Consider the following 17,840-nt stretch of genomic DNA (forward strand, 5'->3'; position numbering starts at 1 on the left):
ATGCGGAGAGGAATGAAATAAGCAAGAGGTTTGGAAGTAGAACCCACCATCTCCTGGCTGCTTGGGAATTCACTTAACAAGTTTACAGTCCTGTAAAAGGGAGGGATGGCATCGTGCTGCCTCCCCAGATTTTCGTGAGGATAAAGTGCGAAAACACAAGAGAAAGTGCTTTGTAAATGTTAGTTATTGTGATCCTTACTGCAGAGGCCCCGGGGCCTCCTTCACCTTTCAAGACAGTTGACAAGTCTGCTCAGCAGAGCCCTGTGATGAGGAGAGACAGGAGCTGGTCTTCTGTGGAGGAGGAAGAGGGACTCAGTTCCCGGGCCCTAACAAAGGAATGAATGAATGGCACAATACTGATGTTTTCTTAGAGCTTCAAGATTACAAAAACGGGAGTAGCCAAACTTTTAATTTTGCTGCCAGGCCATAAAGCACAGAGAAGGTTCTTCTATGAACAAGTCCATATCCTCAGCCTCATTATATTACCTTTCCCTTTGGTGAGCCATTCAGAGAGCTTATAAAAGAACTCATCCATTAACATTTTTCCAAGACAACTGAATAAACACGTCAAAACTGTTACAGAACCAATTTCTTTTTTAAAATATTTCCAGGAAAGAGGGAATACAAATTCTGCAGAAGTCATTTGAAGTCATAAACCTTGAAAATGTTTGCAGTGCATTCTACTGGCTGAAGTTTTCCAGGTGACTCAGGCCACGGCACGCCACAGAGACCCAGCCCCTCTGCGGCGCCAGGGAAATAGCACTTCTGAATGTTTTCCAAGCGACATTGCAGAGCAAAAGTTTCTTTTTCCTTCATGGCGTTGATTTTTTAAGTAAAACTTTTGATTTTGGAGTCAAGAATTAATGGCGTCTCTGCTTTTTGAAGTTAGTTTTCAGCAGAGAATTTTTTTAAAAAGACGTCAAAAGCACACCGTACTTCCTTCCTGAGGCTTTGACAGGGTCGGGGGGAGGTTGGTGGCGGGGGTGGGGGGTGTGTTTCTAGGCTTTGTCACATTCTGAGAACTGGTCTAAAGGTTCCTGCTCCCGGTGAGTTGGAGATGAGTCTGGTCCTTAAGGTCATTCGCCATGCAGACTCCAGGGAAATACTGGTCATTTCAGAATAGATACTTGCTTTTGTTTTCCCATCAAAGAAGCATGGCAGTTGGAGGGGACAGGGACCAATGGGGGTGGGCAAAGCTGGACTGGACACTGTTTACCAGGTCAGGAGGCTTGTTTCCCATTTCCGGGGACCAGTGTGGAGCCTGGGTTGGCAGGCTGGCACCCTGTCCTTCTGGAGGAGAAAAGGACGAGAAGACAGTGGCAGGAGCAGGAAACTGGGGAGAGGGTGAGTTGACCTGCTGGGAAAGCTGAGGCAGGAGCTCGGCTTGGAGGTAAGTGTGGGAGGAGTGTGGCAAGAAAGTGTGAAAGAAGCCTTGTGGAGTGCAGGGTTAGAAAGCAAGATGGGGAAGAAGACCCTTAAAGCAGAAGAATGCAGCTCAAGGACTTGGGGAAGCATGTCCTTGCAGAAGCAGTCGGGAGGCACCTGCCATCCTATCAGGTGGGAAGGTACCAGGAGCACGTGTTGGTCTTCCCCGTACACTGGGCCTCTTTCTGGGTTGAGAAAACATCCACTGCTAGCACCACCATGGGGCAAAAATGCTCAGTATTCCACACCATCCAAGGAGAAGTTATGTTATTATTTTTGCCCTCCCATTCCCATGCTTACTACACCTCATGAATTCCAACCTAGGCAATGCCAGGACAAGCCAATATGCTGGAGAAAAACTTCCCCTACCTACTGTTACTCGTTCTGCAGTTTGAGTGTAAACGTCCCTTCCTCAGGGAAATCTCCCTGAGCCCCCTGGCCTAGGTCAGGTCCTGTCCTGAATTCTTCCTCTGTTACACTGTTACAACTGCAGTTACTTACGTATTTGTATAACTGCATCCTTAATATGTCTCCTTGGCCAGAGCGTGAGCCCCAAGAGAACACTGTGTCTACCTTGGCCTTTGCTAAACACCCCTTGCCAGCCCGGTACCTGGGACCAGGTTAGCACAGAATGAACACTGGAAGATGAATGAACTCATCCTAACGATCCCCTGAGAAAAGCCACAGAGAAACAGGACTTACTGCACAACTTGTTCTGGAACACTGAGGTCAGTGACTCCATCTGGCTGAAGTTGGCCACCAGGAAGACGTGGTCCTCGTGGGGCTCGCTGCCGATGGCCTTCAGCGTGTTGAAGTCCACTTGGCCCACGCCGATGGCAAAGATCAGGATGCCTGTGTCCCGGGCCTTTGCGGCTACCTCAGCCACCGAGTCCTGGGGCCTCCCGTCGGTCACAATCATTATGACCCGCGGCACGTTCTCCCTCAGTGGCCGGGCACCTTCTGCTTCTGAGAATGCGATGTTCAGGGCGTACTGGATGGCCAGCCCCGTCATGGTGCCCGTGGACAGATGCCGCATCCTCTTGACGGCGTGCTCCACCTCGGACTTCCTCTTGAAGGTCTTGAGGGAAAACTCGTTCTTCACGGTGCTGCCATATTGGAGCAGGCCCACACGGGTGACGTCAGGGCCAATGTCCAAGAACTGCAAGATGTCCACGATGAACTCCTTGACCTTTGCATAGTCGTGGGTGTTGACGCTGCGGGAACTGTCAATGATGAAGACCACGTCTGCCCGCTTGTTCTCACAGGAGCTCTCTGGGGAAAGAGGGGAGGGCAAACGCATCAGAAGAGTGTTAAGCATAAACACACCACTATATATAAAATAGGTAACCAACAAGAGCCCACTGTATAGCACAGGGAACTCTCCTCAGTATTTTGTAATAACGTATAAGGGAAGAGAATCTGAAGAAGTTATATATACATATATATGTATAACTGAATCACTGTGCTGTATACCTGAAACGAACACGATATTGTAAATCAAATATATTTCAATTAAAAATAAAGAAAAGAAAAGGAAAGGAAAGAAAAGAAGGGTGTTAAGGACCCAGTGCAGGTTGGAAATCCTAGGGCCAGGGATCACCTTTCAAACCTCCCGTCTTCATCGTTTTTCTTCCCCCCTTGGGAAGGTTGTAAGGGTGTATATGTGCATGACTGGGTGATCATGGGTATTGGCAACAAAGATACTATTTCTTTTTACAAGATAAATGAACTTCAGTTTCTAGAAAGTCATCAATGCAGTTTTCAGGTTGGCAAACACCTGAGCAGGGTCAAAATTACTTTATCATTTACTGCACAGCACATAGGCTCGGCTGGATACTGCAGGGAGTATAGAAGACACTTAGCGGGGGCTTCCCTGGTGGTGCAGTGGTTAAGAATCCGCCTGCCAATGCAGGGGACACGGGTTCGAGCCCTGGGCTGGGAAGATCCCACATGCCGCAGAGCAACTAAACCCGTGCGCCACAACTACTGAGCCTGTGCTCTAGAGCCCACGAGCCACAACTACTGAGCCTGCAAGCCACAACTACTGAAGTCTGCGAGCCTAGAGCCCATGCTCCACAACAAGAGAAGCCACCGCAATGAGAAGCCCGTGCGCCCCAACGAAGAGTAGCCCCCACTCACTGCAACTAGAGAAAGCCCGCACGCAGCAACGAAGACCCAACACAGCCAAAAATAAAATAAATAAATAAATAATTTTTTTTTTTTTAAAAAGAAGACACTAAGGGGGGACGACCCAAATCAAGGAGCTTACAGTCTACCTGGGGAGACTTAATTACTGGAACAAGGAAAGAATAACTAGTATGAAACTATGTGGTGCTGACACTAGATGTTCAGAGAACAGGGATATCAGTGGGCTGGAGTCAAGGAGATGGGACACAAGCTGGCTTTACAGATGCATAGTGTTTGGACTGAGAAGGAACACATGGAGACGGACACATGAACAAAAGCCCAAGATGGCATGAATAGAGTGGATAAAAGAACGAGTGGTAAAGGCCCTGCTAGGAGTTATGGACAGGAATTAAGTTGGAGGGGTAGCATGAAGCCAGTTACAAAATGACTTTAAATTCAGACTGAAATTTGTACATGATGCCACAGGTGATGGGCATAATATGCTTAGCATTATGTAACGTCTCTTCTGTAGGGAAGTTACATAATAAAAAGTCAACTGAGTGGGGCAGAAGTTTGTGGAGAGGATATGGACAGAAGGGAACCCTCCTACACTGTGGGTGGGAATGTACATTGGTGCAGCCACTGTGGAAAACAATATGAAGGTTCCTCAAAAAACTAAAAATAGAGCTACCATATGACCGAGCAATTCTACTCCTGGGAATATATCTGATAAAAAGAGAAATACTAATTCAAAAAGATATATGCACCCCAATGTTCATTGCAGCTCTATTTACAATTGCCAAGATACGGAAGCAACCTAAGTGTCCATCAACAGATGAATGAATAAGGAAGATATGGCGTGTGTGTGTGTGTGTGTGTGTGTGTGTGTGTGTATACACACACACACACACACACACACACACTGCAATACTACTCAGCCACAGAGAGAATGAAATTCTGCCATTTGCAACAACGTGCATGGACTTGGAGGGCATTACACTAAGTGAAATAAGTCAGACAGAGAAAGGCAAATACTGTATGATATCATTTATATGTGAAATCTAAAAAAATAAAACTAGTGAATAAAGCAAAAAAGAAACAGACTCACATATGTAGAGAACAAACTAGTGGTTACCAGTGGGGAGAGGGAAGGGGGAGGGGCGATATAGGGGGAGGGGATAAAGAGGTACAAACTACTATGTATACAATGAATAAGTTACAAGGATATATTGTACAGCACAGGGAATATAGCCAATATTTTATGACTATAAATGGAGTATAACCTTTAAAAACTGTGATATCACTATGTTGCACACCTGTGACTTATAAAATATTGTACATCAACTATACCTCAGTTTTTTTTAAAAAAAAACAAAAAAACCCACAAAAAACAGTTGAGTCAGGCAGGGGTTTGCAGGGTGGATGATCCAGACCATTTCTGTACAAATCTGGTTGAGAGAGAAACTTAATCTCAACCAGGGGTGGGTGGTCGGGGGAGGGAGGTGGGGGCAGTAGTGGAAATGGAGAAGGTACCTGGCCAAGAAACATGTCAACAAAGGGCACAGTTAAATTGGAAGAAGGTAAACGTCGAAGTCTCTCCCTCACCACCACAATCGCCATACTCATTCATCAAGCGCGCAAGCAAGAAGGCATTCTGGGAAGCGGGTGAGATTGGATGAGATGAGAGGCCTCTGGCCTCACAGGGTGGAGGCTGGGCGTTCCTGCTGGGATTTCTCAGATGTTCTGAGCTATGGCCTCCAGCCCCTCCCTCCCCCTCTCTTTCCCAGACCTCCCACTGCTAAATCCGGATTTGATAGGGATTAGAAAAGGGATCTCAAATGCTTGCCCTAAATCCCGATCACTGCAGCTGCAAGAAAGAGGGAGAAAACCAGAAATGAAGCAGTGAACCCAGTCATTGACATGAGAAGTGGGAAAGGCAAGGCGGGTGAGGTCATCCCATCCACGCGGGCCTGCCAGGTCGCGACTCGCCCCTGAGCACCTGCACACACACCTCATCCGTTGCAGTCTCACAAGTCTAACAATTTTAGGGGAGGAAGCACGCCCGCATGCCAGCATCATGGCAGAAAGCCAACCTTCTGTGGCACCCACATATAACACTGGAGGCTGGGTGAACTTAAGGTGAGTTTCTCAAACCAGAGCTCCCAGAAACTGCCTTTGAGGGCGCAGGGGTAAGATCAATATCAACCCTGACATTTGCAGGGTGTTTTAACGTCTTTACTCCAGAGAGCTTTCATCATCACTACGGTCTCATTTGATTTCTAGAATAAGCTCTTAAGAAAAGAGCTAGGAGTACCGTACCCATTGGACAGATGAGAACATGAAGGCACTGAGAGTTTGAAAATCTCTTACAATTTAGAAAAAGAAAACCTATATTGAGACAACACCAACACCCACCTCACTGGGTGGTTGTGAGGATCTGAGGAAATGCTGTGGGTAAAGAGCTTAGCCTTGGGCCCAGCATGTGGAAAGCCCCAATGTGTGGGAGCTGCATATGCAGGCTCTGCTCGGCCCACATCGGCCCCACAGTCCACACCTTCCTAGGCCCAGGCTGGGGAGGGGCAGGGCTGCTGCTGCTGTGTAGTTCGTGCTGCACACAGGCGCCTGCCCAGGGAAGCAAGGGGCCTGAAATCCAGGGTAGCCCTGAGCCCCAGGGGCTGCGTCCACCCTGAGAGGCACCTGGAGGGAGTGCCTTTCTCTAATTTTCACAGAGGTGTCTATAGTCTAGCACATGGTCCTGGGCCAGAGCACAGCATGACAGACCTGCGGGTCCCAGGAAAGAGGACAAGGGCCAGGACTGAGGCCACTCCAGGAGCCACACCTGCCCCCCATTTCAGCCAGAACTTCATGCAGGGAGAATGTGACCCAATCATCTCCACCTGCTCAGGAGGACCGGAACCAGCCCAGACCCTGCCATGGAGGAGGATATTAATGAAAGACTCCTTGGAAGGGAGAGAGGGATAGAGTCTGAAGACTGGCTCCCTAAGAACTCTCCTCCTCTGGAAATCTTTGGAAGCAGGGGGTCCTCTGGGACTGGGATTTTTACTGTGGGTCTCAGTCATGGTGTCAGCATCCCAGGAAGCATCGCAATCAATTTAGAGGGAAGCCTGGAAGTTCCACGGGGAATTATGTGCTCAACTGGATTAGTTCCCATCAAAACAAATGGGGAGTTTCCACAATGCCTGGCATTCACAAAAACACCACAAAGGTTCGAAATAGAGTTGGAGGGAACCTCCAGAGAGCAGTGATTGTGAGTTGAAAACGACGAGTCCTGGCAGCCCAAGTGACCGAGTTTCTTCAGGATATCTCCTCAGGTCCCTCGAGAGCTCAGAACCACAGCACTGCAGCTTGTCCCTGAAAGGGCCAGTTCAGTGGTTCTCAAGCTCGAGGTGCCTCCCAGTTCCCAGGAAGACTTGTTAAAAACTAAGGTCAGGGCTTCCCTGGTGGCGCAGTGGTTGAGAGTCCACCTGCCAATGCAGGGGATGTGGGTTCGTGCCCCGGTCCAGGAAGATCCCACATGCCGCGGAGCGGCTGGGCCCGTGAGCCATGGCCGCTGAGCCTGCGCGTCCGGAGCCTGTGCTCCGCAACGGGAGAGGCCACAACAGTGAGAGGCCCGCGTACCGCAAAAAAAAAAACAAAAAAAAACTAAGGTCACTGGGCCTCACTTCCAGAATTTCTGATTCTGTAGGTCTAGGCTGGCACTTGAAAATGTGCATTTCTAGCAAGTTCCTGGGTGAAGTTGATGCCACTGGTCCAAGGACCACACTCTGAGAAACCACTAGTTTAGGAACTAGAGAGATTTCCGGAGAAACGAAGTTCTGGCAAGTCTTGACCTCATATCTCACTGTGAACTCCCCAACGTGGGAAACTAATCATCTCTATAGCCATGCGGTGGGAATACAGTCAGTCTTCAGTCAACATTTGTGGAGTTAAATGGAATTCTGGGTGGTGGAGCCAAGGTTTCAGGTGGAAGGGACTGAGTCAGAGCAGGCAATTCAAGGAGGTGGATTAAAACCACAAAGTCAAAAAGTGCTAGAGCACGTCTCTGGGTCCTGCTAACAGAGTCACAGATTCTAGGACCCAAATCTTTGCCATTTTATGAGGGAGCATAGCCACTTTTGAACTTCTGGTCCATGGACTCACAGACTAATAAGATCTTAGTGCTGGAGGGTCTAAATAGAGTCCAAGTTACTCACTTTACAGAAGGGGAAACTGAGGCCCAGGGAGGTGACTCTATCTCCACGAGGCCTCATGGCTCATTAGGGTCAGACCTGGGGCCATCCTGGTGCCTTTTCCCCATGTCATGGTGGGCATCCGGGAAAACTCTCAATACCGCTGGCATTACCATACGCGCTCTGTAAATACTTGGGGACATTCTGAAATATTTGCCTCACAGTTTCTCCACACGGGGACAGCTGAGAGATGTTTCCAGAAAATGGACTCTCCTCTGTGCGTGTTCCTTTCACATACTGGTTCTGATAAACAGCCTCCCTCCCTGTCTCAGCCTGTGAGAAGAACACACACGATCTTCCTCCTTGCCCCTCACAACAGACTTTCCACAGCAGTTGGAAGAGGGTTTCTGGGCACATCATAAAAACGTCATCCCTTGAACCAAAAGAGTAACGGTCTGAGCTTGTGAACAGGACTTCCAGTTCTGTCAGCTTGACTCTGCAGCCTACTCAATGGGCAAACAAGTGTCTCTTCCCCCTGCAGAGAAGGTGAACCTGAGCCCGAACAATTTTAAGCAACATTCCCACCCCAGCAGGATTACAACGTGCAGCCTTGGAACTATTTCCTTCCTCTCAGGATTGTAGATTTGTGGCTAATCGGTCTCCCTTGCTGCAGCTCGATTTAATTACGGCCGTGTAATTGTTCAGTAAATATTTGGTACCATCTGCCTGGAGAGGTCAGGGCATGTTTGGAGAAGGAAGATATGTGAATCTCGATGACAAGGGTAAAATCATTTCATCCAGAGACTGAAAGGGGCTCTGAAATGCTCAGTGAAACAGCAGCAGAGTCCTATGACCTCAGGGCAAGCCCAGCCAATACCACTTTCTGTCCATGTGGTCTTAAACCTCTCCTTCACCTCTTTGACCCTCAGTCTCTTCTTCTGCGAAATGAGAATAACAATACCTCACAGGGCTATCGGGATACTCAAAAGAGAATATAATAATAATTTATAGGTACTGTTTATTGAGCACTTAATAAGTACCTGGCCTTGTTCAGAGTACTTTTACACGGGATGGCTTATTTATTCTTCACACCCAACTTAGCAAGTAGGTACTATTCCCATTTTACAGATGAGAACAATGCGTCTAGGAAGCTTAGATATCTAGCTCAGGGCCTCATACTTAGGAGGAGCCCGGCTCTGAACTCATCTTGTCTGGCTCCGTAGTCCATACTCTTAACCACCAAGCAATGCTCAGAAAGGATTCTGTCCTTTTAGACCTGCCTTTCCCAGATGCACCAGAACTGCACTGGCTCTCTGGGGTCAATTCTTTCCTTCCCTGGAATCAGGGCCTGAAAGCTATGGCTCAAAATTGCCTGTCTCCTGCCAACTGCATCTCCCCTGCTAAATGCCTATTTGTGTTTTTTTAAGATTTAATAAAATGATGAAAACAGATGCTTGCCTCTCTGAATAGCAGCGGCTCAGCACATGGGGCTGCTAGTGGTTCACATTCTCATGCACTTAACTTGCCTACTGTGAGAGCTGTAGGAGCAGGGCCCTGGGGGAGGCGGAAGAATGGGACAGGTATGACAGAAAGTCGATCACCGATCGTTGACGGAACAGGAGAGACATGATCTGGACAACAGGCAAATGCCCAGGGTGGGGTGGAGAATGGAAATGGATTTCAGAAAATGCGATGCTTCCTAACAATTCCCAGCAAAGTTCCCACAAGTAGATGGTTTGTGGGCACTTTAAAAAAAGAACTGTGGGGGCTTCCCTGGTGGCTCAGTGGTTGAGAGTCTGCCTGCTAGTGCAGGGGACACGGGTTTGAGCCCTGGTCTGGGAGGATCCCACATGCCGCAGAGCGGCTGGGCCCGTGTGCCACAACTGCTGAGCCTGCGCGTCTGGAGGCTGTGCTCCGCAACAAGGGAGGCCGCGATAGTGGGAGGCCCGCGCACCGCGATGAAGAGTGGCCCCCGCTTGCCACAACTGGAGAGGGCCCTAGCACAGAGGCGAAGACCCGGCGCAGCAGAAATAAATTAATTAATTAATAAACTCCTACCCCCAACATCTTCTAAAAAAAGTAATAGTCTCCTCAGCCGTAAACCAGGGACAATAGCGCCTACCTCATAAAGTCACTGCACTCAATAAAAAATATCAGCCTTCTACTGGCGTTTGAAAAAGCACACCCTCATTTAAAAAAAAAAAAAAAAAGAACTGTAAAAAATATAATGATACAAGGGGAAAAAATGGAATATTTTCTAGGACAGTGCAAGAGTGGATGGACGAGGGGACTGAAGTATGATTTCCAGGTGACATTAAAGGCCAACTTGAGGGTGGTGAGCACGAAACTGAAGGGACACTGATAGCATGTGGTGTGTCTTGCTCCGGCTACGCCCAGCTGCACAGGAACAGGGGAAAAGCAGGCAGAAGTTGATATAACCAGGGTTGTCATTTAGCCAAGCGAGAGTGATGAATCAGGAGAGCGACAAAGGTAGGCAACAGAACGACTATAAAGATTTCCTCTGAAATTAAACTGGGGGAACAGGAAGTAGAAGACAGGAAGGGGTGAAGGGCAGAGAAAAAGCAGCAGGGCCAATGGATTGAAAGTCCAGATGAGGTCACAGCATTGTTGAATCCTAGAAGGGGTGAGCTGGGGAAATAGGAGGTTTAAATTGAGATGATGAAGGGACTGCAGTTATTATAATCACAGGGTCAGGAGTATGGTAAGAGAGGTGAATGGCTGAGATACAGTGGAGGACACGAATACTCCAATAATGATCCCTCAAAGGAGGGATGACCAGAGTAACGTTGGAGAAAGTGGCAAGGAGCCGAGAGCTAAAACTGGTTTTGCAACTAGGACTAACCAGAGGGGTTTCTTTAATTCCCTAAGAGTGACCAGAAACACTTTGGAACGTGATTCAAAGGTCATAAAGGGCCAGTGAAAAAACTAGCTCACCAAGAGTTTCAAAGGGAGAAAAGCAGTTTTATGATTACAGAAAGCGGGGGTGGCGGTAGGGAGAACTTGATGATTTTGAGCCAGCAGGAGACTGAGAAGGGAAAAAAAGCACGCACAATTTATGTTTTTACTCCTAGTTAGGATAGATCAGGAGAATCAGAGGAAATCTATAGTTTGGATCTCAGCAAGACAAATAATTGACTCCAGTGAGGAAGAAATGCAGATTCCACATATTTAGACCTGTTGGGTAGAGCAGTTAAATAAAGCCAATCTTTGAACAAATATTTAGTGAGAACCTATTGTGTGTCAGGCTCTGGGAATATGACGAAGGAAGACTCCCAGCTGTTAACAGCAGGCGTACAGACACATAATAACAGGATACAACAAAATAGGCAGACTAAAAAGATAAGTAGGATGCTCAGAGAGAAAGGGAGAGCATAGCTGACTACCTCTGGGTGTGGGTACCCAGGCTCCAGGGCAGGATGAGCAATGTCCCCTTTTTTTTCTTTACCTTGTCCCTGGCAGACATTACGAATCAATTCCCATCCTCTCCCACTCAGCCTGGACTCAGCCTCAGGATCCTTTCAACACTGCCCTGCAAGTACCTACAGACGATGAAATGGAATCATTTTGCCAATCTGGTTTTAGAGTCTGGGGCTCTACAACAAAGGTTGAAGTACTCAATTTTATCTACTTCTAAGAAACTGAATAAAGGTAAGTTAGCTAATCATACTTTTGAGACATTATCTGATAATTAGTGCTAACTTACTACAATTCAATGAGAAATAATAAGGGTGGCCATGTCGACGGCCTGCCCATGAACTTTTAGATAAAGTCACATTTATGATGGAAGGCTGCTGGTGGGCATGGGGTCAGAGCAAAGGAAATAGAAATTCTCTAAGAAATAGTCTCCTCGGGCTTCCCTGGTGGCGCAGTGGGTTAAGAATCCGCCTGCCAATTCAGGGGACACGGGTTCGAGCCCTGGTCCGGGAAGATCCCACATGCCGCGGAGCAACTAAGCCCGTGTGCCACAGCTACTAAGTCTGCGCTCTAGAGCCTTCGAGCCACAGCTACTGAAGCCCGTGAGCCACAACTACTGAAGCCCACGCCCCTAGAGCCCGTGCTCTGCAACAAGAGAAGCCACCACAGTGAGAAGCCCACGCACCGCAACAAAGAGTAGCCCCTGCTCGCCGCAACTAGAGAAAGCCCGCGCGCAGCAACAAAGACCCAACACAGCCAAAAATAAAATAAATTAAAGAAATAAATTTATAAATAAAGGAAAGAAATAGTCTCCTCAAATTGTACAAGTGGTATGTATCCTCCACTATAAGAATATAAAATAGCACATCAGAATTCAAGGAAATTGCATCCCTTAAGCAATTGGTTTATGTGTTTTGAACTATATGGGCTTAACAAAGACAGACAGACAGACTGAGAGAAAAGACGTGATGGCGTAACACCCACCATCACGCTCAATGAGCTTGAGCCCACAGACACCTGAGATGTGGCCCCTGTGGCCACCTCATGTGTTCCATCCCCATGTGCCTCTAGACTATGACCAGCCCTGTGATCTACAGGTGATCTCGTGGATATTTCAGAGGCAATTTGGAGCACCTTTGATTTTTGCCTCCAGTGCGACTTAACCTGCAATTCCCCTGTATTTAGGGCTCTTGACTAGGGTGCCATGGTCCTTGGGCAGGGCTGAAAGGACCACATTTCAATTCTTCCCCCTCTAATTCCCTTCTTCGTCAGGTGCCAGCTACTGCATTGCCTCACGCCAGCCGTTTTACAACGCAGATGATGAGCTATGGCTTCCTCTGAATCAATCATGCTCCACTCACATCTTCCTAAAGAACCCCTGGGGAGTGGCCTGAAAAGCTGATCATATTATATTACGGATACACCCTGGACTTCTTAATGGGATCTAAGACATATCGTAGACACATTAGAAAATCAGTTCCCACTTGGTAACATTTTCCAAACAGTTTTCCAAATTCTGGAGGCATTTGCGGTTCTCACTACACCACTACACACTATGCTGGAAGGAATCGCTTAAAAAGCTGAATAACAGAGTCAGGACCAGAAAGGATTTCGGAGGGCTGGAATAATGAGTCAAAATTAACAAGAGGAGGGAAGGGTGAGCTGGGACGAAGTGAGAGTGTGGCATGGACATATATACAGTACCAAATGTGAAATGGATAGCTAGTGGGAAGCAGCCACGTACTATACAGGGAGATCAGCTCGGTGCTTTGTGACCACCTAGAGGGGTAGGATAGAGAGGGTGGGAGGGAGACGCAAGAGGGAGGGGATATGGGGATGTATGTATACACATAGCTGATTCACTTTGTTATAAAGCAGAAACTAAGATACCATTGTAGACCAATTATACTCCAATAAAGATGTTAAAAAAAAAAAACTAACAAGAGGAAATCTAAGTGGTATATATGTCAAGCCCTGAACATAAGGTTCAAAAAATCAACTGTATAAACCACAGAAAGGAGACATCTGGACTGACAGCTAGTCACGTGATAAAATCTCCAGCCAGGACAGCAAATCCCAAGCCTTGCGCGCCGGCCCCGCGACCCCCAACTCCAGCACCTGTGAGACACCAACCCCCCCAGTCCCGCCCCCCGCTAATCAATCCCAGCCTCAGAATCAAAGCTCAGCCACAGGGGTCCTCTGGGCACAGCGTCCCCCGTCCCCTTCCCACCCCCTAGTGCCTGGAGGGGGCTTGAGAAACAAAACCGATTTGCCAGCCAGACATTCTCTCCACTCGCTCCCATTAGAGCGCTCCAGGCCTTAATGCCCCATCATCTCACCGTTGGTTTTCCTGGCCTGGGAGAGTACAGAGACTCTCTCCACAAATGCACCTTACTCTTCCCCTCTTTATAGCAGAACTTTCCGACAATGAAATATTTTGGTGAGTTTCGTCAGAGTCACAGTAGCTCAACCCGGCAGCTGTGAGTTCTCAGGATCAATGAGCCCAGGATGCTGTCTCAACAAAGCAATTTCTTCAAAAGCCACCATCCTAAGGGTCACTGACAGCAAGGTCATGGGAGAAGGAACTAATGAACTCTTTAGCCTCCTGGACCCACCCACCACTCCCTGCCCTATATCTACACCTCAGTGATATCTAGGTTTGTAGGTCCCTACGCGTCATCCTCTCTTGGTTGCCTCCTCAGCGTAAGCCTTGGCCCTGTGGTCACCTAGGTCTGAGCATTCTCCTACCAGCATCTCATGTATGGAGCTACCGGCCACATGTAGTGTCTTCTATGAATCCCTAGTACCCAGCAGAGTGCAACGCACGTAGATGCTCAGTAGGCTCTTGGCTTCTTTCCTTCGGGATGCATATGTGATGGGTGGGGTAGGAGGGCAAAGAAAGGAGAAGTTGCACGTACCCCTCCACGAGCCAGAGTGGGCTGGGGGAGCTAGTCAGTGGAGGTACAATAAAAACAGCCCACAGTGGGGATCATCAGTGTCCTGATGACATCAGAAACACCTGGGGGTACTTATTTAAAATGATGAATCCTGGGCAGCAGCCTAGACCCAGTGAATTAGAATCTTTGAGGCTGGAGCCCATGAACCTGCACTTAGACAGTTGTTCCGGATGATTCATAGGTGTGACAGACCTGAAGACTCCATCCCCAGGGGCATGGGAGCCTGGGAGACCATCAAAGAGGCCACACAGCAAGAGTCCAGAAGAGACCCCTTCCTGTGTCTCCGCACCCTCCTCCGCAAGACCGGGAGAGACCTTGTAAATATGGAAACCTCACGTCCTGGATTCTCTCATGGGTTCTGATCCACGTCTGGTCCATTGTCAGATCATGTGTAGGTCAGCTGTGTCCTGGCTTTTGATTAGGTTCAGAAAATGAACAAGGTAGGCACCATTATTACTTGCAACTTACAGACGAGGGCCCTGAGGCTTAGAGAGGCTAAATGACAAGTCCACTGGCATGGGGAGAATGAGTGGTACGAGACAGGGATTTGACATCCAAGCCAGTCTGATTGTAGTACCTGCATTTTTAGCCTCCGTTTCCCAGCAGGCGACCTAGCATGAAGTGTCTCCTCTGAACAGAGAAACGTCCCAGAGGAGAGGCTTATGAACTTACTCTCCCAGTCACCAGTTAACACATTAAACCCCAGTTAATATCTGGGAGGGCCAACGGCAGAGACTTGAATGAGACTCAGGACTTAGAGCTCAACTCAAGACACACTCCCCCAAGTGCAAAGTCCTCTTCACCCTCTGTCCTGGGCCAGTGCCTTTGGCCCCAGAGCTTCACCTTCATTTTATTAAGTTCTTTCTGATACCTACGAGCACACCCGCTGCACCTACTCGAGTCCACAAGTGCCTCCTGCACCCCCAGGCAGTGATGACAGTAGCACAACTAGTAACAATGTGCAGTGACGTCATCCCACAAATTCCGTATTTGCTGGCCTGCAAGCCCCCCCAAACCATAAGGCAAACCTCTGAGGTCACGAGTGGGCCTCGTTCATCCTCATTTCATGGATGCCTGACTCAGGGCTGCACATAGAAGGCAGAGAACTGAAGGCACTATGGGCAAAACACAGGCACATCTCAGAGGAACTGCAGGTTCGGTCCCAGACTACCGCAATAGAGCAAATATCGCCATACCGCGTGTCACACGAGCTTTCTGGTTTCCCAGCACATATAAAAGTTATGTTTACACTATACTGTAGCCTATTAAGCGTGCGATAGCATTATGTCTAAAAAAGCGTACCTTGATTTACCTTAATTTAAAAATACTTTATCGCTAAAAAATGCCAGCCATCATCTGAGCCTTCAGCAAGTTGTAATCTTTTCGCAATAGAATATCAAAGATCAACGATCACAGATCACCGTAACAGATAGAATAACAATGAAAAAGCCTGAAATACTGCAAGAATTACCAAAACGTGACACAGAGACACAAAGTGAGCAAATGCGTTGGAAAAATGGCGCCAATGGTCTTGTCTGACGCAAGGCTGCCACAGACCCTCAATTTGTGAAAAACACAGTATCTGCGAAGCACAACAAAAGCAAAACCCAATAAAACAAGGTCTGTCTGTACAGTGCTGGTGCTGTGGGGCTGTTGCCACCCAGAGGATGCCGGGCCTGGCCTTAGGCGGCTTACAGCCCAGGCAGGCAGTGACACGAGCGTGCAGATGGCGGCAGAACGAGGCAGGGAAAATGAATTACTATTCAGGAAGCATAACATATGCTTATAGCCAGAACAGCTGAACCCTCAGTCACAAAGGTCAGTAGAGACTGTGCTGATGAACAGGGAGGCATGAATCCAGCAGAGGTACAGAGCAAACACATCTCTACCTCTTGGCCGATTACTGAGGACAAAAGCAACGATGTACATCCAGATGGAGGTGATTTCTGTGATCTCCTCCCCCCACACACCTGCTCTGAATGCCAGTTGATACCATTTATGTGCTCCCCTCATGAACGCCCGAGATATGGTCTGAATGTCAACTTTCATTCTATTAACTCCTTTCCAACACCTACAAGCAGAACCAAAGTTCACAGGCAAGCACTGAAACTTACTGTCAGATTTGACCTGTGTACACGTTAACCAAAACCAAGGGGAACCCCTGCAGGGCAGAAAGAGATGGCTGTGGTGGGAGGGAGACTTGCAGGATGGATTCTGTCTGCTCATGGAGACCCACACTGGGAAGTTTTTATGCAAAATATACTTGCCAATGTCACAATGAGTTTGTTTGGGCTTTTGTTTTTATTTAAAAGAAGGTTCTGGTGAATGAGCCTGCATCTTTGGTTAGCAATCGTGCTCCATAAACCAGAGACAAGGGCCAGTGGCGCCCTGAGGGATCCTGGGTTGACACCAGCTCAAATTTCCTTTGTCCCTGCTGACCCTCACAAATTCCTTTAGGAACGCAGCTCTCTAAGGCCCTCAGGGAGTACGCACCAACCAGCCAGCAAACTGGAAAAGAAAAGGAGAAGAAAGAAAAAACATGCCACATCACACCAGTCTCCTCTCATAACTCTTACATGAGCTAAAAGAAAAGAGACGTCGTATGAAGTTCGACAGCTGTGGTTTCCAGAACCCTGGACAATTTTCTTTGCGAGGGAGCCAAAGAGAAAGCTGCCGCAGTTTAGCCCTGGAGAAAAAAGTTTCCAATGAATTGGATTTCCTTGCAAGGTAAAGCAGTTTGCTAAAGCTTCGCTTACAAAAAAATGCCCCTCACATCTACTCTCAGTGTGTCTACAAACAGGCTTTCTCTTAATTGAGAAAAGAAGGATAAAGAAGCCCTGAAATGGTCGATGGTTTTAAAATTCACTGAGCTGACTGAATAGATACAGAATCAGTTTGGTATTCTCTATCAAAACCCTTCTCATCAGCTTTCTTCCTTCCTCCAACTGAGAAATGACTCATATCTTAAAAATTGTAATCTACACACACACACCCCATCCCCCAATACAAGACAGTACAGAAAGTACTGGGAAACAGGTGATCTCTCCTTTCTGCAAAGTGAAAAAGAGTGTAGGTGGCTTTTAAAAAGCAAACTGGCATTTCACCCACACGAGCATTTTAACTTAATACATTGAACAATTGCCTCCTCTGCTTTCTGAGTGTCCAGATGGAAGTCAGGCGCAGAGCAGAGACCTGTGAATACCAATAGGGTCGGGCTGGGGAGGGGTGAGGGCCACGAGGAAGAGGCCTTGCTAGATGCAGTCTTGTAGCTCTTCCCTGGAAGGGGAGGGGTGCAGGCACACACAGAGGCAGGGGCGGAAGCTTCCACAGACCTGTACCAGCCAAGGAAAAGTGTCTCTCATCGTTTCGGTTTGGTTGAGTTACGCAAACACTGTGGAACCCTCCTCTCTATGCCAGGTGCTGGGGATACAGCACAAGAACCAATCTCAGCCTGGGAGACGCTGACAACCTTGTAGAGAAGACAGCTTCATAAGATTCATAAAAATCATGTGCAACTAGAGCCTGGAGGAGAGCACGATCCTGGGATGATGGGTGGGAAGATTCCTAAAGAAGCTGAAGGGTACCACATTCTATTGTCTTCAAATATTATTCCATTATTAAAGGATGAGCAGGTATTGGCCAGGCAGAGTTGGGTTGGGCATTTTAGGCAAAGGGTCGGCATGAGCAAAGGCCTAGAGGCCAGAAC

At 47.9% G+C, this 17,840-nt stretch overlaps 1 protein-coding gene across 4 annotated transcripts in view; it reads right to left on the bottom strand.

The window, feature by feature from the left end:
• Positions 1 to 17,840, bottom strand: part of MATN2 (matrilin 2) — a 155,403-nt gene that overhangs the window by 100,514 nt on the left and 37,049 nt on the right. For all 4 annotated transcript variants that reach the window (XM_067711673.1, XM_067711672.1, XM_067711671.1 and 1 more), the window contains exon 3: positions 2,128 to 2,697. In XM_067711673.1, coding sequence (XP_067567774.1) covers positions 2,128 to 2,697 — 570 coding nt within the window. The remainder of the gene's footprint in view (positions 1 to 2,127; positions 2,698 to 17,840) is intronic.

The sequence above is a fragment of the Pseudorca crassidens genome, chromosome 17, assembly GCF_039906515.1.
Source record: "Pseudorca crassidens isolate mPseCra1 chromosome 17, mPseCra1.hap1, whole genome shotgun sequence".
NCBI lineage: Eukaryota > Metazoa > Chordata > Mammalia > Artiodactyla > Delphinidae > Pseudorca > Pseudorca crassidens.